General features: G+C 41.8%; 1 protein-coding gene across 2 annotated transcripts in view; it reads left to right on the forward strand.

Annotated features, from left to right (window-relative positions):
* TRIM71 (tripartite motif containing 71) overlaps positions 1-24,143 on the forward strand; it is an 82,607-nt gene extending 58,464 nt beyond the window's left edge. For both annotated transcript variants that reach the window (XM_039336312.1, XM_039336313.1), the window contains 2 exons: positions 13,279-13,413; positions 16,612-24,143. In XM_039336312.1, the coding sequence (XP_039192246.1) occupies positions 13,279-13,413; positions 16,612-18,063 (1,587 nt within the window). In that variant the 3' untranslated portion in view covers positions 18,064-24,143. The remainder of the gene's footprint in view (positions 1-13,278; positions 13,414-16,611) is intronic.
* The last annotated feature ends 346 nt before the right edge of the window (positions 24,144-24,489 follow it).

Below are 24,489 nucleotides of genomic sequence, written 5' to 3' on the forward strand. Positions count from 1 at the left end.
CCACAAATCCTGCGCTCCTCAGATGGTGGATCTCTCCCGCCATGGCCAGAGGGTCTCTCTTCAAGGAGCCTTGTCGGCTTACGATCACAACGGACACCAGTCTGTTCAGTTGGGGAGCACACTATCAGTCGCAGTGGGCCCAGGGATGATGGTCTCGGTCAGACCAGTCAGATCGGTCAGAGACACAATATCAGTTGACTGGAGCTCAGGGCCATACATCTAGCTCTTCATCACTTCTGCCACAGGATTGTGATGCAACACATGTTAGTCCTCACGGACAATGTGGCGACAAAGGCCCATGTGAACTGGCAGGGGGGTACCCGATCCCGTGCCCTCCTGACCGAGGCCCAGCTGCTGGGCTCCTGGGCAGAGACCAACCTTGCCTCAATCAGGACAGACCACATCTCGGAGGAGGCAAACAAACAGGCAGACTTTCTGAGCAGGTCGACCGTGGACCATTCGGAATGGCGTCTGCACCCGGATCTATTCAGAGAGATCTCCTACAGATTTGGCCTTCCCATCATAGACTTGTTCTCTTCCCAGGCAAACACACAACTGCCGAGATTCTTTTCGCGCTTCCCAGCTCTGGGGGCGGAGAGGGCAGATGCCCTTCGGTTTCCATAGTCGGAGGGCCTCCTATATGCCTTTCCCCCTCTTCCTCTTCTTTCGGCGGTCATCCTCGAGCTACTGCAGGAGTGGGCAGAGCTTCTCTTGATAGCCCCTTACTGGCCGTGGAGGCTTGGTTCGCCAACCTCGTCAGTCTTTCCTAGTCGCGTCCTTGGATACTTCCTCTGGACCGTGTCTCCCTAATCCAGGGGGATCTGATTCACCCGGACCCTCAATGGCCCCAGTTAGCCATCTGGCACTTGAGCTCCTATCCCGGGAGTCCTGCTTGCCAGGAGTCATTTCCATAATCCAGGCATCTCGTGGACCGGCTACCAACCGCATCTTCGATGCCACATGGCAGAATTTTTGCCGGTGGTGTTCCACTCACCACCTATCCTTATCAGATTTGACCATTCCAAATATTTTGGATTACTTACTTGAGGGTCTGAATAGGGGATTGGCACCTAATATATTGCGCAGACAGGTGGCAGCCCTTTCTACATTGCTTACTTGCGACACTGTTGGTTCTCTAGGCCAACACCCCTTGATCCGATCTTTCATCAAGGGTGCAACTAATACTAGGCCTCCTGTTGTCCACAGATATCCCACATGGGAATTGCCTCAGTTCCTTCAGGCTCTCACCAAGGCTCCTTTCGAACCCCTCAGTTCGTGTGACATGAGATCCTTATCTCTCAAGGTCGCCTTCTTGGTAGCCATTACTTCGGCTCAGCAATTTTCTGAGATGGCAGCACTTTCAGTCAGGGATGACTTATGTATTTTTCACCAGGACCGTGTTACCCTTCGCTTAAATCCCACCTTCGTCCCTAAGGTTAAATCCCTATTTCACAGGGCTCAGGATATCGTTCTCCCAGATTTTTGTCCTAATCCTTCCCATGATCTGGAATGGCAATGCCGGGCTCTCTGTCATTATATCAAGCGGACAGCCGCTTTCCGCAGCTCTGAGGCACTCTTTGTCTCGTTTCACCCTTCTTCCAAGGGTCAAAAGATTTCAGCCTCCACGATTGTCCAGTGGATAAGAGCTTGCATTGCGGGGGCATATCAGTCTGATTTCTTGCCAGTTCCACATCGGGTCATGGCTCACTCTACGCATAGTGCAGCCACATCTGCGGCTTGGGCCACTCAAGCTTCCATCGAGGAGGTGTGTAGGGCAGCCATGTGGTCTTCGCCTTCACCGTTCGTACAACATTACAAACTGGACAGGTACACATCCACAGAGGCCTCCTTTGGCAGGAGGGTTCTGCAACAGGTGGTGCCCCGTGACACTGTTCCAAACTTGCCCACTTCCCTCCCTTAAGGACAGTGGGCTTTGGTATGTCCCATTGGTAGATTATCCATCTCCTGTGCTGGAGAAAGGGCATTGTCTTACCTGAATGCCTTTTCTCAGCACGGAGATGGATAATCCATTCCCACCCATTTAGGTCCTTAGGCCTAGGGTTAGGTTCTGTGAGCCAACACGTCATGCTGTCAGTCAGTAGCTTTGCCGTCGTCGAGACTGGGACAACTGGTCCAGGACAGGCGTGGCAAGTTTGGCTGACTTGATCTGATTGGGCAGGAGGATTGAGTTAACCCATTGGTGGATTATCCATCTTTGTGCTGAGAAAAAGCGTTCAGGTAAGACAATGCCCCTTCTGAGATGCCATTAAACCTGTTAAGCAAGTCTAGCTCATCTCAAAATCAAAATATGTAGGAATTTTTTTTGCTAAGCTTGTGGGTCTTTTTCCTGGTCTGGAATGTCATAGAGGCATTACTTCTTGGATTGTTGGCATTCTGTCAGGTTTTAAATACTTCAAATAAAGCACACTCAGAAAAGCATACCCTACATCGTTCTGAAAAATTCTCAGCTGGCAGATTGATTTTTAAAAGATGTTACAAATTTGGATCATGCATCCAAGTCTTTTTTTAAAATTTCTTTCTGAAGATTTTAAGACATAAAAAACTTTAAGAAATAAGGTATTAGAGCAGTGGTTCTCAACCTGTGGATCAGGACCCCATTTGGGGTCGAACGACCATTTCACGGGAGTTGCCAAACAACGCAGTCTGCCATTTTTTTCCCCTTTTCCTTAGCTGTGCTACTTGCTTTTATTCTATTGGCTTTTGAAAGCCAATATAATAGACTCTCTTGAATAGAGTCTAATTCTATTGGCTTTCAAAAGTCAATAGGAATTGTCCAGGCTGTCTCTGCCCTACTGAGCCCGCCAAAAGTCCCATTCTGCCAACGGTGCTGCAAGTTGTCTGCAGCGAAGGCGAGCTGTCTGGAAGCTTCCACCCCTCCCTGCTGAGCAACTACTAAAAATGTAAGTAAAAGAGGGCCAGGGGTGGGAAGTGGAAGGCTGGCGGGCACAGGGTGGGTTGCTGGTGCGCGTGGGGCCCGGCGGGTGCCTTACCTCCCTTGGGCTGGGCCAGCTGGTGGCCCAGTCGCTGGTCGGCCTGCGCCATCTCTGCCGTTTGCCAGCTATGCTTCAGCCGGTGCAGGGGGCGGCACCACGCATGCGCGGCGCTCCCAGGCAGGGAAAGTCCTCTACTTATGACCGGTTGGATAGTCCTCAACTTATGACCGATTGGGGGTTGCGGCATTAAAAAGGTTGAGAACCACTGTATTAGAGAGATAAAAAAGGAAGGGCTTTCTTGCCATAGAGGTAAACTATCATTTTTAAAAAAAATTCAGGCTGCTAGTAAATTTTCTTTTTTGTTTAAATTGTTGTTGTTGGTTAAAATAATACATAAATGGCTTTGTACAAGCAAGTAGCATTTAGCATTATCTTTATTTACAGGAAATCCTCTGTGCCCAATCCATGAGTAGTTGTACAATTCGGTATTCCAGTATTAGTGCTTCTTTTATTTTTGAGTCTGTCTACCTGGAAAAAATGTGACAATAAGTATGTCTGTGACAGAAGATAGATTTAAAAAAAGTAGGCAGCAGGGAGCAACCTCACTAGTTTATAAACAGGTTAAAAGATACCTGAGTCTTCTAGGATTCCTAGACTTATATGCAATCTTTCCTCCTTTCTGACTGAATGTATATTTGAGAGCAAATGAATGATTGGCTTCTTATTGCCAAAAAACCAAGCATTTGGTCCAAACCCAACTCCAGGTAATCATCCCTTAACCATTCATTCAGGAACCCTGAGCAAGTGGTAATGAGGTCTGATCCACGAAGTTATACCATTTCAGTGTCTCTCTCTCTCTTTCTCCACCCCACCATCAATGATTTTGATACCAATCAGGATTGTTAGGTGAGGATCATCTATGCCTAATTAGGTAACTGGCAGAGAAAACAGATGTTTTAATGGCAGCAATAAATCAGAAATCTGTTTATGCCTGGTAGAGCATTACAAAGAAAGGCAGAAATTCATGTAGAAGATCTTGACCTTTTATTATAAAAGCCTATGTGGTTGCTGAACGGTAGTAAAAGAATAACAGTGGTTGCCTGGATGTCATGCCCTATCTTTGGAAGTGGAAGAATAAATTTAACTTGGGCCCACTGTGGGATTAATTGCACAAATGCCCATGGACATCTCCCACAAGGGCCCCAGAGATAACAAACGGACCGCTCTAGACACAGGATGCATTCATCAACCATTTGGACAGACTCTGATAAGAACACCTGCTGTAGCCTTGCATCTGGAAAGTGTCTGTTATTTGATATATTGTAACCACCCCTATATATGTCTTTTGCTTACGCTGTGTGATGTAAAAACCTTAGTAACAATAAAATAGGGTGCAAGAGTCAGCTCTGGGCTCCCATCCCGAGATACCTGTGTGCGTGTCTCATTCTCCATGGGAGACCACCTCATCTGGTGACCCCGACGTGATCCACTGAGGGATACGTCCCTGCCGACCCTTTACTTATCGCCTGGAATAGGCTTGGTGCACCCGACGAAGTTGCTGGCAACTGACTCCTCTTCGTAAGTATGGGGGGTGGAATGTCTCACGCTCAAAAGCAGCATGTGGAAGAGCTGAGGCTACTTGGCAGGAAAAAATATCTTACTGATCAGGAACAGAAATTAACCCGTCACCTTTCTAAATCTGAGGCTGTTAAATTGCTTGCTTACGTATGGGCTAACTGCTCATCCTATCCGGAGTCTGGATCTTTAAAAGTAGATACATGGAGGAAAATTGGCACCGTTCTCCATCAGTCTCCAAGAGCCCCCCCAGAGATTTTGTGCCTTTGGAAAATTGCCTACACTCTGATTCAAACCTATGCTGACTCGCCTCATCAGCCTTTATTAGATCCTCCACCGTATAAAAATCCATCTGTTATGTTGGCCACTCCCTTGCCCCCTGGAGCAGGTTTTAACCCTCCCTCTGCCACTGCAAATTCTACAGCCTCTCCTGTTCCTGCCACGTTGCCGCTTCTCTCCCGGCCCGGAATCATCCGTGGTGCTTTTCAAAAGGCTTTAAACAATGGTGATTTAAGCGTTTCTGAACTATCCGAGACAGAGTTGTTCCCTGTTACTTACCAACAGACTGCAACAGGCTTAGTAGTTGATTGGGAGGCACTTCCCCTGGCTATGATCAGAGAATTGAAAAAGGCTACAAAAGATTATGGCATAACCAGTCCCTATACTAGAGGACTAATACATTCAATTGCTAGTGCATATCGAATGTTGCCTCAAGATTGGAAAGATCTGTTCCGCATGCTTCTTAACGGAACACAATACGTAGTCTTTGAATCTGAATATAAAAGAGAGGCACAAAACAGAGCTAATCACCCAGGTTCACAATGGACAGCAGAACAACTCTTTGGAGAAGGCAATTTTGCTACCCTTAATGCTCAAGCTCAAACTTTTACTCCCTTTGCATTTCCAATTATTAATGCTTGTGTTCTTTCTGCCATGGCTCGTGTTGATGAGTCTGGCACCCCGATTCAATCTTTTTCTGCCATTCGCCAAACTGCAACTGAATCCTATGCAGACTTTGTGAATCGCTTGCAAGTTGCCATTGAGCGTCAAATTTCAAACAGAGATGCAGCAAATGAAATCCTCATAAAATTGGTTTATGAACATGCAAATGCAGACTGCCAGTCCATTCTTAAACCAATTGTTTCCAGTCCCACGGCCACCTTAGCAGATTTTCTTAAAGCCTGTCGCATTGTGGGAACCAATGCATTTCAAATGGACACTCTTGCAGCTGCAATCCAAAAGGGGAATCAACCCCAAGGCACTTGCTTTAATTGTGGGAAATCTGGTCATTTTAAAAAACAATGCAGAGCTCCAGGAGGCGGCGCAGCTCGACCCGCTGCCATCCCCGGAGCCAAGCCCAAAACTGTGTGCCCAAAATGTAAAAAGGGTTTTCATTGGGCCAATCAGTGCCGTTCCTCTAAGTCTAATCGGGGAAACTAACAAAGGGGTCTGTAGCTAACCCCTCTCCAAAGGCTGCATCCTTTTCAGATCTTACTCCAGCTTCGCAATGTTTTTCTGGCATTGATTTAAAATTGGCTTCTGATCTTTCTGTTACTTTTCCTAACCTACTCACGGTTGCTGAAACCCTTTATTCTGGACCCTTGCCTCCGGAAACGGAGGCAATAATCCTTCCCACACCTGTTGCTCGGGAACAAGGAGTGTTTGTGCTTCCAGGTTTGATAGATCCCACATATAAAGACACCCTAAAAGTCCAATTTTATACCAATCTCCCTGTCACAATGAACCGGGGGGATACGGTGGCACGCTTGGTCTTATTACCACGTCCAGCACCACCCATCCCAGAGGCTGCATATGCACCTCACTCTGGGAATTCTTCCTTTGATTTATTGGCACTAACAAAGAAAATTACTCCCCAAAAACTGGTGATGCCTTTTTTAATCAACGGCATTCTTTTTTCTGGTCTTGTAGACTCTGGTGCGTATGTCTCAGTCATAAGAACAGCTGAATGGCCCTCTAACTGGCCTCTTGAATCCTCGCCGGCAGTCAGGGGAGTGGGAGGTCTCCAACAGGCAAGCTCCAGTAAAAATTGGCTTACTGCACAACGAATCACAAAAGGCATTTCTGCTAAATTTAAACCTGTCGTCCTCCCTCTTCACACAAATTTATGGGGCAGAGACTTACTCTCTCAATTTAATCCGAAGTTAACTCTGGAAGACTAACAATGCCTCCTTCACCCATGAAGCTTAAGCTCCTTTCTGACCCCCCCGTGTGGGTGGACCAATGGCCACTCACTTTAGAAAAACAGGAAGCATTGCAGAAACTGGTATATCAGCAAATACAATCTGGCCATTTGGAACCAATTACCAGTCCTTATAACACCCCAGTATTTGTAGTCAAGAAGAAATCAGGCAACTGGAGAATTATTCATGATTTACACCTCATTAACAAAATAATTAAACCCATGGGTCCGCTACAGTGCGGAATGCCCAACCCAAATATGATCCCCAAAGACTATGATTTGGCAATTATTGATTTAAAAGACTGTTTTTTTACCATTCCTTTACACCCTGATGACAAACAACTTTTTTCCTTTTCTTTGCCTCAAACTAACATGTCCTGACCTACTCCTCGCTATCAATGGACTGTTCTTCCCCAAGGCATGCTTAACAGCCCCACCATATGTCAAGCTTTTGTGGATGCTGCCTTGATGCCTTTTCGCAAATCCTATCCTAACTTTTTGCTTTATCACTATATGGATGACATTCTCCTAGCTGCCCCGGGTCCTCCTGGCACAGTGTAAACTGTCCTACCCCAACTCATTCAGCTTTTAGCTTCTTATGGCTTTATTGTTGCCCCAGAAAAAGTTCAGACCCAATCTCCCTTTTTATATCTGGGACACAAAGTCCTAGCCTCTCATTCTGTTCCAGTACTCCCTGCCATCCACCTTCCTTCTCCTCTTACTTTAGTTGCTTTACAACAAATCTTGGGCACCATAAATTTTGTGCATCCATTTCTTGCACTCACCACTGCCCAATTGGCACCCTTATTTTTGGCTTTGCGAGGCCACACTTCCCCCTCCTCTGTTGTTGTTCTTAACCCTACTCAAAAACATGTCTTTGCCTTAATCAATAGTGCCCTCTCCACCTGATGGGTGGACCGGGCCATTCCCAATGAGCCTTTGTCTTTGGCCATATTTAATACTCTTTCTATTCCTACAGCTGCCCTTCTCCAACATCAAAAGGGGAGCGTCTCCATTGTTGAATGGATTCACCTCCCCAATACCCCTCGCAAATCTATCAATCCACTGCCATGTATGTTTGCTCTTTTAATTACGAAGGGCCGTTTTCGAGCAAAATGTTTAATTGGATTTGATATTTTTTTTTATATGTCCCCATGTCTCTTACTATATGGGAATCTTTATTTGCCTCTTCAGATGTATTGCAACTTTCTCTTGCTGATTGGGCAGGATCTGTTTCCTGTCATATTCCCTCTGACCCTCGCTTCCAACTCCTTAATAATGTTTCAATTTCTCTGCATTCTCCCATTTCCTCCTCTCTGATTCCTAACGCTGTCACCCTATATGTTGATGGCAGCAAGACTTATGGTTCATGTGTATGGAAGGAGGGTGAATAATGGCACACAAAAATTACTCCTCCTCAAACTTCTGCTCAGCGTGCTGAACTTGCTGCTACAATATTGGCTTTACAAACTTTTTCTTCTGAACCTTTTAATCTTATTTTAGATAGTCTTTACGTATATAAAGTTCTCACCTCTTTATCTGATTCATATGTGTCACCCTCACTGGATGACTCTCTCCTCAGTCTATTTCTCACACTTCAATCCCTTCTTCATTCCCGCTCTACTTGTTTTTTTCCTGCTCATATTAGAAGTCACCAACCTTTCCCTGGTATTATCTCCGAAGGCAATGCCAAGGCGGATGCTGCCGCTTCAGCCGCCTCCACTCACCAGGATGTTTCTGTCCTTGTTTTATCTCCCATAACTCCATGGGACAGCCATTCATATTTTCATCAAAATAAGAAGGCTTTAATGAAACAATTTTCTTTAACACCTACGGAGGCTGCGGCTATCATACAACAATGTCCCACCTGCAGCCTCCAAGCACACTCTGTTCCTCAAGGGGTCAACCCAAGAGGGACGCAGAGCTGTCAACTTTGGCAAATAGATTTTACGCAATATTTGCCATTTGCCCCTTGGAAATATTTGCATGTTTCCATTGACACCTATTCAGGTTTTATTATGGCCACCCCCCAAAGGGGTGAGTCTGCTAAACATGTTATTAATCATTGTATTCGTACTTTTTCTACCCTGGGCAATCCAAAAGAAATTAAGACTGATAACTCTCCTGCTTATACCAGCACCTCCTTTGCGCAGTTTTGTTCTCGCTGGTCTATTGTTCATAAATTTGGCATTCCATATAACTCCACTGGTCAAGCGAACGTGGAACGAGCCAATCAGACCGTAAAAAGGGCTCTAGACATGCATGCAAAAAAGAAAGGGGAAAATACCCCCAGCTTGCCTGGGATACAAAACACTCTTAATCTTGTAGTTTTTACCTTAAACTTTTTGAATGTTTCTGGCACCCCTGGCTCAACTGCCACAAGCAGGCATTTTTCTGCTTCTCCCACAGATTCTTCACGCCCCCAGGTATACTATCGACGTTTGCCTGATCCCACCTGGAAAGGGCCTGCCTCCCTCATTACCTGGGGTCGAGGCTATGCTGCAATAGACGACCATGGCGAGATCATTTGGACTCCAGCTCGTTGTGTTCATCCTTATATGGCTCAACGTACACCACCTCAGCCAGGCATATGAGGATCAGGGACTGTGGGCTTTTAATGCTTTTGTACGGGATGCCAGGCGCACTGCTCTTACACTTAACGTCACAAACTGTTGGATTTGCATGCAAATTCCTGGTGACAGTCGTGGTGGTCTTATTTTCCATGCCATTCCGTTCAATGAAACAGGATGGAAGCAGCTGTGGAGCATAATTACAGAGACATTGAATATGACATATGCTGTGAGTGCTCGTATAATGGAACCTGCCAGATTTTGTTTTTATAGCACAGGACTATTCCGTACTGCTACTTATTTGGGAACTTATAGTAATTGTCAACAAGTTATTATATGGAATTCAGCAAAGAAATGCAAATCCATCAAAAGCAACCTTACTAAGATAAATGACACTTATCGAAGCAATCAATGGACAAACATCAGTACCTACATAGCTTGCCTTGACATGGAATCCATAATAACATTTGCTAATGAGTCTCACCAGGGTTATTATGAGTTACCCGATATGTGGCTACTATGTGGCCGTAGAGCCTATTGCCAGGTGCCTAAGGATTGGAAAGGCACCTGTACACTGGGCCTTTTGACTCCTGCTGTATATGCCTTGCCTCATCTCCCTGATGGACGCCTGCGGAACAAACGTGATACTGGCTCCTCAGATCCACCCCTAACATTGGGTGGTAGTTTAGAGACTAAATCAGCAGAGGGATTCTACCCAATCTAGGAGTTGCCATGAACTATAGAGACCTTCATTTGCTTAACAATTGGACTGTTCATATGTTTAATGAAACAATCAACAGCATTAAAATGATTAATCAAGAAATGGGGGAAATAAGGGAAGTAGTTTTGCAAAATCGGTATGCTTTAGATATTATTTTAGCAGCAAAAGGCGGTGTGTGTGCTTTAATTCATTCTCATTGTTGTATGTATATACATGATTTTCAACCTAATATTTCTGCTACACCCAGGAAAATGCAATTTCTGCTACAAAATAATCCCTTACGCAGTGATGGATCAGGCACCGTGGATATCTGGGGTGCCCTTTGGTCCTGGCTACCGGATGGATCCTGGCTACGATTTTGATTTCTATTATAGTAACCATTTTGATATTATTTGTATTGCTATGTTGTTGCATTCAGTGTATTCCCTCCCTCCTGCAAATGTGCAAAAATGTTACGCCCTCCACTAGGAAGGACACCTTAATCAGTGAATCAAGATCCCTTCTGGAACTGGAAGTGAGTAACGTTGAAAAAACAGAAAAGGAGGAGATGTGGGATTAATTGCACAAATGCCCATGGACATCTCCCACAAGGGCCCCAGAGATAACAAATGGAGGCTCTAGACACAGGATGCATTCATCAACCATTTGGACAGACTCTGATAAGAACACCTGCTGTAGCCTTGCATCTGGAAAGTGTCTGTTATTTGATATATTGTAACCATCCCTATATACGTCTTTTGCTTACGCTGTGTGATGTAAAAACCTTAGTAACAATAAAATAGGGTGCTGGAGTCAGCTCTGGGCTCCCATCCCGAGATACCTGCTGCGTGTGTGTCTCATTCTCCATGGGAGACCACCTCAGCCCACAATAAAATGTATGTTGCTTATGTGCACTGATGGACCGGAGATATTACATGAACATTACAAAATTCCTGTTTTTGTAATAAGACAACTTCACAAAGTAGTATAATCTGAACAAACAGAAATTAAGAGCAGAGAACTGCAAGGCATATTGAAGGGGAACACACTCAAAATCCTGAATGGCTGGATTCAATCTACTGTAAGGTCTCCAGCTGGGATGCAGGTAGAGGCTGGTCCATGCTATTACGACGAATACAGATATTTCCAGTAGTTCCATTGATTGAATTGAATGAGGAAGGCTGATGGGAATATGATTTGATAGGCAAGTACAAGGATCCTCTTTTTCACAAAACTTGATGTAACTATATATACTGTGAATGAATTAAAAGAAGCAAGGTCTAATATATGTGAATGGAGATTCCTGTGTAGTAGCTTAAATCAAAGTTCATGGCAGGAGAAGGTACAGTGAGGCAAAAAAGTATTTAGTCAGCCACCAACTGCGCAAGTTCTCCCACTTAAAAAAGATGAGAGAGGCCTGTAATTGTCATCATAGGTAGACCTCAACTATGAGAGACAAAATGAGAAAACAAATCCAGATAATCACATTGTCTGATTTAGAAAGAATTTATTTGCAAATTATGGTGGAAAATAAGTATGTGGTCACCTACAAACAAGCAAAATGTCTGGCTCTCACAGACCTGTAACTTCTTCTTTAAGAGGCTTCTCTGTCCTCCACTCTTTACCTGTATTAATGGCACCTGTTTGAACTTGTTATCAGTATAAAAGACACCTGTCCACAACCTCAAACAGTCACACTCCAAACTCCTCTATGGTGAAGACCAAAGAGCTGTCAAAGGATACCAGAAACAAAATTGTAGACCTGCACCAGGCTGGGAAGACTGAATCTGCAATAAGCAAGCAGCTTGGTGTGAAGAAATCAACTGTGGGAGCAATAATTAGAAAATGGAAGACATACAAGACCACTGATAATCTCCCTCGATCTGGGGCTCCACGCAAGATCTCAACCCGTGGGGTCAACATGATCACAAAAACGGTGAGCAAAAATCCCAAAATCACATGGGGGGACCTAGTGAATGACCTGCAGAGAGCTGGGACCAATGTAACAAAGGCAACCATCAGTAACACACTACGCCGCCAGAGACTCAGATCCTGCAGTGCCAGACGTGTCCCCCTACTTAAGCCAGTACGTGTCTGGGCCCGTCTGAAGTTTGCTAGAGAGCATTTGGATGATCCAGAAGAGGATTCGGAGAATGTCCTTTGGTCAGATGAAACCAAAGTAGAACTGTTTGGTAAAAACACAGCTTGTCGTGTTTGGGGTAGAGAGAAAGCTGAGTTGCATCCAAAGAACACCATACCTACTGTGAAGCATAGGGGTGGCAACATTATGCTTTGGGGCTGTTTCTCTGCAAAGGGACCAGGACGACTGATCCGTGTACAGGAAAGAATGAATGGGGCCATGTATTGAGTGCAAACCTCCTTCCATCAGCAAGGGCATTGAAGATGAAACGTGGCTGGGTCTTTCAGCATGACAATGATCCCAAACACACACCCCGGACAACAAAGGAGTGGCTTCGTAAGAAGCATTTCAAGGTCCTGGAGTGGCCTAGCCAGTCTCCAGATCTCAACCCCATAGAAAACCTTTGGAGGGAGTTGAAAGTCTGTGTTGCCCAGCAACAGCCCTAAAACATCACTGCTCTAGAGGAGATCTGCATGGAGGAATGGGCCAACATACCAGCAACAGTATGTGCCAACCTTGTGAAGACTTACAGAAAACGTTTGACCTCTGTCATTGCCAACAAAGGATATATAACAAAGTATTGAGATGAACTTTTGATATTAACCACATACTTATTTTCCACCATAATTTGCAAATAAATTCTTTCCAAATCAGACAATGTGATTGTCTGGATTTGTTTTCTCATTTTGTCTCTCATAGTTGAGATCTACCTATGATGACAATTACAGGCCTCTCTCATCTTTTTAAGTGGGAGAACTTGCACAATTGGTGGCTGACTAAATACTTTTTTGCCCCACTGTATATGCATTATTTGAGCCAAGAGATGTGGATCTGGGGAAATATACCATTTTGGAAAAATCACTGTTTCTGAGAAAAACAGTCTGTTTTACTAGTTCCTAATTCACAGAAGATTTTAACACTGCTCTGATGTTAATAATGGAATCGGCCATTGCCAGCCCACTTTCAAAGGCTGATTATATTGGTCAAGATTTGAACATGCTCTAAATACCTTATGTTTCTATTTGGTAGACTGGATTATTTTGTGCTTCAGTTCTAAAAATAAAATGAATTGCTTAATAAATGCTCTGTCTTCTATTGTACAATTAATTGACTAAAAAGTATTTCTTTTTTTTTTATAGCTGAGTATTGAGCAAGCCCAAGCTGTAGCAGAACAAGTTGAAATGAAGGCAAAAATGGTACAATCTGAAGTGAAGGCTGTGACTTCCAGACACAAGAAGGCTTTAGAAGAAAGAGAATGTGAGCTGCTGTGGAAGGTAAAAAAATACATCTATGAACTTCAGTGGTATACTTCTATGTTTTTTTAATTATCTATGAAAGGAAAGTTGCTTATAAAAGATGGTAATTTTGCCATATCCTGTCTTCACAAACAAAAGTTGTTATAATTGAGAATCCATTTAAACAAAGTTCTTTCAACCTCATTTTTACAAAAAAACAAAGAATTCCTGCTTAGAAGAGAAGTCTAAACAGATCCAGCTGGAGTTGTATGGCTTGATAGCTATACATCTTAATATGAAGAGTCAAATGAAATTGACTGCATCGTACATTTTTGAGAAATCTCTAAACTTATCTCTGTATGGAAGTATTTTTTTTTAAAATGGCATAAGTTAAATGGTGGCATCTGGGGTAAAATTTTACAATTAAATAGTATAAATATCTTGTTATTATGGAAGATAATTTGTGGAAGATCTAATTAAAAAGTTGCATGGAAAAGACTAGTGAACTGGGTCAGAACAGCAACTAGAAATAGAGCTGGATATTGTGTCACTATTAGAACAGAATAGGGAAGATGGTGTTGGGACAGTGCCAGAAAAGGAGGGTGTATGATGAAATTTCTGTGAAAATTGTTCACTAATTGTTAGTGAACAAAACAGATATGAAGGAGTAAATCAAAGAAGAATTGATATCAGTGATAAAGCTTGACATAGCAGACTGTTGTGGAAGAAGAAAGTATTATATAAAGTTTTGATTTAGGATATTAAATGTTGGCATTCTAGCAGAGAAGAGAGATACAAAGGGAGAAGGAAGTCGCAGACTATAAGTAATGATGCTGGGAAAAGTAACTATTTTTTATTCAGGTGTTCATCCTGCATCGTTGTCCACTGTGGTGGTTATTGTTGAAGTTTCTAATTGCCCAATAGTTGTTGAGAGTCTTGCTGGTCACTTGCTACCATTATTAATTACCATTATTGCTGCTGACTGGTACTTTATAACAGTCATTTGATTGCCCACCTATGCACTGGTTTTTGCTGCAATAATTGTGTGGCGCTGACTAGTTAAAGCTTGCCCTCCCCCAAGAATTGTTTTCTTGTAGGATCTAAGTTTGTGAGCTAGGATACTATATTAATTTATTCAAGTGACCGCATGGGGGTTATGGGGGTTAGTTATATATTGGAAGGTTATACTCAAATAGATTTTTGGAGATGGGTTTTGGAAAATAAGCCAGATTGACATTAGGAAAATCTAGTTAGGAATCAAGGTATTTTCAGGGGGAGATGTAACAGATGTTGAAGTCCTACTGTACATGGAGTTACTCTTATACAGCTAAAGCAGGCTATTCCAGGAGAGAGTAAGTTAAGTAGGTAGTGTTCCTTCTTTAAAACCAGCCATCAACCTATTTTGGACAGTCAGACACTTTAGTAATTTCTCAAAGTCTTTCCTTTTGCTATTGGTGGCTAATAAAATTAACTTCTTGGGGGATTGTATTCAGGTTGGAAAAGCTAACTTGGCTATGTAATAGAGACTTCATTTGATGAGCTAGTTCAGTGATGGCGAACCTTTTAGAGACTGAGTGCCCAAAAACTGGCCCCGCCCCGCCCCCATTCCACTCCCGCCCTGCCCCTGCTTTGCCCCCCATCCCCTGCCCCGCCTGACCACAGGACCACTCACCCCCTCCAGGGCCCACCGCAGATCGCCCAGGCAGCCCAGCAGCACTATGGTGGCCACACCCTCTGTCCGCGCCCTGCAGCATCAACTGCATGATGGGGTGTGAGCCAGAGTCTTGTCTATGCTACTTGGCTGCCATGTCCTTGGCTGTGCTGCTCTGTGTGGGCCACACTCGGGAGCGACTCTCTTCAGGGGATCACGGGAGGGGATCACGGGAGGAGGCAAGACTGGGACAATGACACGTGTGCCCACAGAGAGGGCTCCAAGTGCCGCCTCTGGCACCAGTGCCATAGGTTTGCCACCACTGAGCTAGTTAATAGCATCTAAGCCCAGATTTGAAGAGTTGAAGGCAGGGAAAAGGTGCTGCCCTCATTACTAAGGACTGTATTCTTCTTCCAGACCATGATGCAACAGACCACAATTTCATCGAGCTACAGAACTGTGTGAGTGTGTCTGGAATTCAGATAACATTTATTTGTGTACCAGGCAGCCCTCAGCCCAATATTCTCTGTACTTGAATAGTTGGAGTTGTCTTTAATCCAATGTTGGAGTCTCTAAGTTGTTGACATATGAAAACTTCAACATCTTGGCTGTGATCAATCTCTCGGATTGTCTCACAGGTTTATAACTACCACAGACCTGTCACAATTTGACAGGATGCTTGGCTGAAAGAGAGTTATTACCTATGTTTATTGAACATAGTTCTCTTTTGGTTAGAACTGGTTGGGAAATGTCTATTAAATATGTTCTATTCTCACCACATCCTTTCTCTAGAAGAGTGATGGCAAAACTTTTAGAGACCGAGTGCCCAAAAACTGGCCCCACCCCCGCTCCACCCCCTGCCCCATCCCGTCCTCCACCCCACCTGCCCACAGGGTCACTCACTGCCTCCAGGGCCCACTACAGATCACCCAGGCAGCCCAGCAGTGCCATGGCGGCCACACCCTCTGCCCGCGCCCTGCAGCATTAACTGTGCGGGATGGGGCATGAGGGCAGAGTCTTGTCTATGCTGCCTGGCTACCATGTCCTTGGCTGCGCTGCTCCATGTGGAGGGGGCGACTCTCCTCCAGGGGGACTGCTGGAGAGGAGGGGGTTGTGGGGAGAGGTGAGTCTGGGGCAACTGCACGTGTGCCCACAGAGAGGGCTCCGAGTGCCGCATCTGGCACACGTGCCATAGGTTTGCCACACTGCTCTAGGATAATACCATCTGCATTAAAAGAGGTAATAGTGCATTCCCTATTAAAAATACATCAATTTGCTTGATGGCTATTTTTAGCAATGTTTATATGATTTGTTATATATTATTTTGTATTTATATCAACTTTATTAGTTACTTTATTATATAATGCTATGTTGTAAACCATTATGGGCTGGCTTTCCAAGAATATTTAGGTAGAAATTCAATACCTAAATAAAGTAGGTAATGTTAAGTTGGGAGGAGTATTAAAATTCTTTATTAATTTTAACGGTTTTGCATATTTTACTTTTGCACATTCAAATATTTTGTTCCCTCCTCTACAGTATTTGTAGCTGATAGTTCTAAATGTGTTTGCTTGCTCTTATTTTAGGTGGAAAAAATCCGCCAAGTGAAAGCCAAGTCCCTCTACTTGCAAGTTGAGAAATTACGTCAAAATCTCAATAAGCTAGATAACACCATCAGCGCAGTCCAGCAAGTCTTAGAAGAGGGCCGGAACATGGATATCCTCTTGGCACGGGATCGGATGCTTGCACAGATGCAGGAAATGAAGAATGTAAGAGGCTTCCTGCAGCCTCAAGAGGATGACAGGGTCATGTTTACTCCTCCTGATCAAGCACTGTATTTGGCCATTAAGTCTATGGGGTTTGTCAGCAGTGGGGCCTTTGCTCCTCTGACCAAAGCCACTGGGGAGGGTCTCAAACGTGCATTGCAAGGCAAAGTAGCCTCTTTTTCAGTGATAGGTTATGATCATGATGGTGAGCCCCGCCTTTCTGGGGGAGACATGATTTCAGCTGTTGTAATGGGGCCAGATGGAAATCTCTTTGGGGCTGATATTTGTGACCAGCAGAATGGAACTTATCTGGTAAATTACAGGCCACAGATGGAAGGGGAACATCTTATCTCAGTCATGATGTGCAACCAGCATATAGAAAGCAGCCCATTTAAAGTCATGGTCAAATCAGGACGCAGTTATGTTGGCATTGGACTACCGGGGCTCTGTTTTGCTAGTGAGGGGGATAGTGATGGAAAGCTGTGCCGCCCCTGGGGTGTTAGTGTAGACAAGGAAGGCTATATCATTGTTGCTGATCGTAGCAACAACCGCATTCAGATCTTTAAGCCTTGTGGGGCTTTTCACCACAAGTTTGGCACCTTGGGCGCCAGACCTGGCCAGTTTGATAGGCCTGCTGGTGTTGCCTGTGACTCCTCTCGAAGGATTGTTGTGGCAGACAAGGACAATCATCGCATCCAGATCTTTACTTTTGATGGCCAGTTCATTCTCAAGTTTGGAGAGAAGGGAACCAAGAATGGGCAGTTCAATTATCCATGGGATGTAGCAGTTAACTGTGAGGGGAAAATCCTGGTGTCCGACACAAGGAATCATCGGGTTCAATTGTTTGGACCTGATGGAGTGTTCCTGAATAAATATGGTTTTGAAGGGGCACTCTGGAAGCACTTTGATTCCCCACGAGGTGTGACATTCAATCACGAGGGCCATCTTGTCGTGACTGATTTCAACAATCATCGTCTTCTAGTCATTCGTCCTGACTGTCAGTCAGCCCGTTTCCTTGGGTCCGAAGGCACAAATAATGGCCAGTTTTTGCGCCCACAAGGTGTGGCTGTGGATCAGGAAGGTCGTATTATTGTGGCAGATTCCAGAAACCATCGGGTACAGATCTTTGAGCCAAATGGTAGTTTTTTATGCAAATTTGGCACTCAGGGAAGTGGCTTTGGTCAGATGGACCGTCCTTCAGGTATTACCGTCACCCCAGATGGCATGATAGTTGTGGTGGACTTTGGGAACAATCGAATTCTCATATTCTAATCTGTGTATATGTGTACTAAGAAGAAACTGTCTCAGGGAAAATCCTTTTAAGAGATCTTGCCCCACATAAACACACAAATATTCCAATGATAGTTCAAACCTACCTCATCTTTAATTTTTTTATAGATGAATGTATTTTCCCTTTATATCTGCAGGGGTTAAACCTGTGATTATATGAACTCTTAATCTACCTCATTATCTTTATGTTCCTTTACCTCCACAGTATACACGTTGCAGTATAAAATTAAGCCTCTTTTTCCCTAAGTGGGACACTGATGCACAAGCTTGTTTCTGTGCACATTAGCTGGTTGTGTGATAAATTTTGTAGATTCTGCCAAAGAGGCACACTCCTCTTGAAAAAGAAGAAAAAAATCAGTAGTTTTAGATTTTTAATTGTTTTATATTCAGATTGTACTGTTTTTTTTTTATTGGAGAAGGTGAAGGGAGCTGTATTTTTAGATGCTGCTGCAGCAGAGAAATCTTTTCTTTGTTCTCTTTTTTTATACCTCAGTGCATTTGATATACTGTTCCACATAGCATCTTTTCTTTTGAAGTGGGATGGAAATCACCAGGCAAAAAAAAAAAAAGGCTAGGTTCTTTGTCACTGGTACTTTTCTGCATGTGCATTTTGAAAAATGCAGTAATTTCATGACACCAAAACAATGTTTGAGAATGCACAATATGTTGTGATATGTTCAACCTTATTTTGGTAGTTTGGACTTTGGCCCAAAGGGCCGCAGGGCAAAACCACCCATCCATGATAGCCCTGGAGAGCCTACTAGCTCCTGGAAACAGCTTTTTTAATCTGCTAGGCAAAGTTGCTCTCTACACCTGGAAACTTTAGAAGTTACCTCTGTTGTTGTCTAAGGAGCTGCTACATGGGGGAGAATGTGTCTCCCCAAATAGCTTCTGACTTCAAAAAGATATGTTTGGAATGTAGCTTTGATATAGTTGGATGTTCAAGGCAAATGAGGATTTCCTCTTAGGCTAGTGTTTTTTCTCATAACCTTTCTTTCAGTTCTTTTTTTTTTAAGTCACTTCCCTTACATATTGTCGGTATGTGTTTATATATGTGTAACAAACATGACTTTGGCAATTGCCATTACAATGAGTCAAATGTTTAGGCATGATACAATATTTCTGTTTTGAAAGTTTGTGTTAAAGAAATTAGCTTTTTGTAATGTAGCATTATCAAGATGTGATTTTTCAGGTATATATATATCACGGGAAGTTGAAATTTGGAATTTCAGGGTGCATATCAGAAGTTAATGATAAGGAAGAAAAATAGACTATAGTATGTAATCTTGAGTGGATGGTTTCCTGCCTTTTTCAGGCTCCCCCTCCCTATTAAATGGAACATCTACATGGGAAATTTATCCTGACAGGATAACCATGTGGCTCCCTCTTTGGGATAAAGACTGTGGAAAGTGAACCACCCTAAATCCTACCTCATTTGCTCCAGCGCCAAAGAATGCCATGTAAAATGGGGGTGCATATCTAAAACCAAAACTATTAAATACCTTGAATTCAATCAGCCACATTTAGCACTGAAAATACTGAGAATATTTATACTTCTCCAAGAAGCTCTGTAACTCAAGTTTTATATCAAACCATAGGAATGTAATTCCTTCCCTGATTTGTCATTAACCCTTATATACCTTTACTGATATTTGCGCAAATGTGTGCTGAGTTGCTATGGTGCTTAGTCTCTATGCTAAGGCTGTGCTTGGAGTCATGTCTGTCATGTAGTCTAATGTCTTCTATTTAGGATCCTGCTTGGAGATCTGATACTGAAAGAGCAATCAGCAATCCGAGAGTTTTCAAAAAGATGACTCCTCTTTTTAGAACTGAATAATCAGAAGGGGATAATATGAACATTTCATGTAGTGATTGAAATGCTCTTTAATGAAAAATAATGCTTCCTACCCAATCATATATTCATTACTGGCAGATCTATCTTTGAATGTTTTGATCAGAACAAGATGTTATAGCTGCGCCTTTTGCATTTTTCAAGGCATTACCTTCTAGATGTGATTAAACTGAGTTCATCCTTTAACTGGATAGCTACATTGATAAAATAATTAATTACTATATCCTTCTCCCAGAGATTCAGGGAGTTCACAATCTTACAATTTTATAATCCTTCACTGAACCATCGTAGCATTTCTAATGTCTTATGCTATATGAGTCAGTTGGGCAGACCCAACGGTCCCCTTTTAGTCATCACCAATATTTCTGAGTACAAGGATTCAAATAAGGCTTGGGGTAGAGTTGATAAAATATAAGCTACTTTCAATATTTAATGTTGCCGCAACTGATATAAAGCTAAGTTGCAAAAGAGCTTCACTGCTAAGGGATGAGAGACTAGGATATCTGAAACTAAGGATCGCCTTTTTAACTACGGCAGACCAATATCGTAATGATGGAGGTGGTGTTAATGTTTTAAGATTACATATCGTGATGCTTGAAAAGATGTTCTTCTCTTGGATTCATTCTATTTTGGGGGAGGGGGAATTCTACTCTCCCTGCCTTTAATAAATAATAAAGGCAGGATATGACATAAATAAGTCTTGTCTCATATAAGTCACATTGTACTTATCAGAAACTGTTACTGGAGTTGATGAAGAGGTTAAGTTTGAGCATTGTCACTGGAAATAGAAGTTTATCTGTCTTGATGCAAAACCTAATGTAAGACCAGTGCATAACCTATGAAGGTATTTCAGATTAGAGTTTGTACTTGAAACCCTAATGTTAGTTTCTTCAAAATAGCTACCAAAGATAACTGGTTAAAAGCTTTATTGTTGACAGACTTCTTGACGTTCTTCTAATTGAAGCTGTAATTTCCATTTATTCCAACTTTATTTTCTGCTAGGCTTATCATAAAGTATGCTATTTCTAGAAGTTTTTGTCCAGTAACAGTGTGCCATCCATTCTTTCTAACATCATAAAACTGATGATTAATGTAGTTCTCTTTTTGAAAGACATATATATGCACACCTACATGCCTACATTAAGGGGCTATACAAGATTGCAAAGACAGGATCCCTATCGGGAAGAAGGTATATGTTTTTTATTTCTTCATCCACAAATACTTTCTTCACTGCTATTGCAGATACCTGCTATTTTGGCACAAAGCAAACAATTAAAAAAAATAGCATCTTCATACATTTTTCCTGTTAGTGTGTTATTAAGCTTTTAATTTCTATATGTTGCTGCTTGGCTGCCAAATTTACTTTGTCCAGTTGCTGCATTAGGTAATGAAAAGCACACGTTATCTCACTTTAAAATTTTTGTGGAAGTTTCTCACAGGAGTATTTATAATACAGTGAATTAAATAGTATAATAGAAAAAAAATAATGTCAATGTAAAATGCCCCCTAGGGGTCTGGTTTTATTTGGGATGGACTTAACTGGGTTCCTGACTGGCAGAAATTGAATACAAATTAACACTAGGTGAGCAAAGGTTTGAAAGCTTGTAAATGTGTTTATTCTTCAGCTTATGGCTAATAAACTAATACATCTCATTTACAAAATATTTAAAAAGTTAACCTAAATTTAGGGACTGGTTGTGCTACAAGTATTTGAATTTGGCTAATAAATAAGCTATTTAGTTATGTAATTATTATTTTTTCCTTGAGAGCCCAATAGGAAGTCAAGAGGTGCAGCTAAATAGCAGGCACTTCAACAGTAAACTGAACCAGTGTACTCTTAAATAAACTTTGGGGAAACTTTAATGGCATTTGATAACCCTATAAATGATACTCTGTCTAAGATTAATCAGGACTGATACTAAAGGAGGTACTTCCTTACGGCATCCAGCTGGAATTGCATGATTTGATTCTGTCACTTTTAAGTAATTAAGTTCAAAATTAATTTATTGAAGAAAAACCCGTTTGATTTTACCTACATCTCTAATTTCTTTTGAAGATTAGGAGATTCTTATATTTTATTCTGGTTCAAAATAGTTCCAAAGTATTTTATGTATTGTTTTTTTTTAAATGGTCATATCCAGATGGTGCCAAAAGGTAATGTTTTTTTTTTTTTTTTTACAGTTTAGATACCTCATCCTACCTCCACACAGTTTTAAGCTGTGTAAAAAGTAAACATTGGTACTTAGACAATGCTGTTTATAATCCTTGAGTCCTTGGGAAATCAGCAAGCCCCAATTTGCTGTGGTACAGGATGCTTGAATAAACATGTTTTAAATTCCTACCTCACTGTTAATTTTATAAGCACAGCATCTACCTCAAAGTTAACTTCCAGATGTCAAAGGAGAAATTGGGTATTCACCGGAAAGCCAGGTAGCATTTTTTTAGTTCTTGCTCCAAAGAGCAATACATCCTGGAATCTAACCTGGCTGTTTTCTTTTAGTGTAAGGACATCTGAATTAAAAATGGACACCTCAAGCAAATCTATTAATCATCCTTCTCTGTGACCTTATGTCTAGGGAACAACCCTACCTCTATTTCAATACTTAACCTATCTGGTTGGCATAATGAATTAACTCTATTTACAGAATCACTGTAGTTATAGGCCTTCTCTCTGACAAAAAGAAATACATTTCATTTATAGCAAGCTGATAGAAAAGCCACCTTCTGGAGATCTGGAAATGTCCGGTTAATTGTCCAAAGCAGTTGAGTCTATGAAAGGAAATAACGTTCTCCTATATTAGCACAGGGTGAAAGGAGATTTAGGGTTCTTATATTGGATTTTTTGTTTGTTTTGCAAATTTTCACATAGCAGCTTATTTAGGTAGAAAGGATTCTCACCCAAATCAGCTTAGATTGGATTATTTCATCCATTGTTTCCCACATGCTGCAAAAATACAATGAAAGCACACTGTGGACACCTTGTAGATTATCACCATTTCCTCAACTTGCTTATAAGTGAAGTTGGAGAAATAGGCACAGAAAACTATTTGCAATTAGTTGAGCTTGAATGGAATATGGGATTCCTTTAAGTGATTTTATAGCTTGACAAACATTAGGTCCATTTTTCCCTCCCCCCCCCCGCACCACCACCACCATCTTCAAGTAATGATTCTTCAGGAAAAAGATTTAAAAAAATGTCTGTGTATCTGCATGGTCTTAGACCACTTCAATGATTGTATCAACTCACAAACTCAGGTTGACTTACTTTCTGGGAAGCTCCTTTCAGAGCTTGGTCACTGAATGTTTAGTGTACGTAGTAGGGTGTGGTATTCTTTAAGTCACCAAACCTGTAAGTTCTTTTTGTAGCATTATAGATTTCTTTCCCAAGGGAGATCTTGTTTGTAGCCTCCCTTCATATATATTTTTTTTCAGTAGGTTATATAATGTGTGTTCACTCATCCAAACTGATGCTTTTCCTATCTTGTATGTGATATTCCTTGTACTGTGCCTCACCTATTGCATATCTGTTTATATAGTGCTAATCCCCTACCCCCTTTTTTAAAGTAGCAGTAGTATGACATGCCTTGGTGATTATTTTCTTGAAAAAAGCATTTCCAGTATTTTTCCGTGCCTAAACCCTGTGGTTGGTCCAAGACCAAAAAACATAAAAAATTCAGCATAGAAACTCTGCAGACCAAATCCTCCATTGATTAGTCTTAACAACTTATAAATCCATTTTCTCCCAATTTTTTTTAAGAATTCATTTATTTGCAGAACTACTTAAAATTCTGCCTAGCTTTGGAAAATATACTATTTTATAAAGCAAGTTGAATTTTTAGTGGTTCAAATATTGTCAAACATACATCGATTTTATTTTATTAGAGGAAAATATAGATTCTTATAGAACAAACCCCTTTTATGTATTATTGCTGGATTGGCCAGGGTTATTTTTTCAATTGAAAGTTGTTAATTTTTAAAATTTGGTCACTCCAACTATTGCTGTTGGATTGCAGAGTGATGTGAAAAAGGTGAGGCACAAGCTTTATTTGGACAAGCTAAAATGTTAGAACTTGTGATTTTTTTCAAATGGGATTCTGAATGTATCTTTGTGGTCCATGGAGAAGGCTGAAGGATGTAGCAAGGAGACGATGTATCAGCTACTAGCAGCCTTAAAACAAAGTCATGGTCTCCATGGACTTTAAAATGTTTCTATGCAGTTTATTTTATTTTTGTTTAATTAAATAAATGTGAGTTTCACTTCAAATGTGGTTTGTCATTTTTTTCCCCTTCCAAAAGTAGTTGCCCACGTCTTTTCACATCTGTGTGGAGATAGGTAACACCTCTTTCTTCCCTGTTAATGCTTTTATTCATGCCTGATATAACTTAACAAATTACAACCCTTTTTAATTTGAAGCATTTGTACTTCTTATATGAAGCTGCAATTATATGAGGTTGTAATGAGAAAGTGATGAATGTTTGCTTCTTATAGTCAAAGAAGTATATGCTTAATTATTATCAGTTAAACATTTAAAGTTTTGACCACAAATTCTATGTGA

Source organism: Crotalus tigris, unplaced genomic scaffold, assembly GCF_016545835.1.
Source record: "Crotalus tigris isolate CLP2741 ecotype Arizona unplaced genomic scaffold, ASM1654583v1 scf7180000017666.27876245, whole genome shotgun sequence".
Classification (NCBI taxonomy): domain Eukaryota; kingdom Metazoa; phylum Chordata; class Lepidosauria; order Squamata; family Viperidae; genus Crotalus; species Crotalus tigris.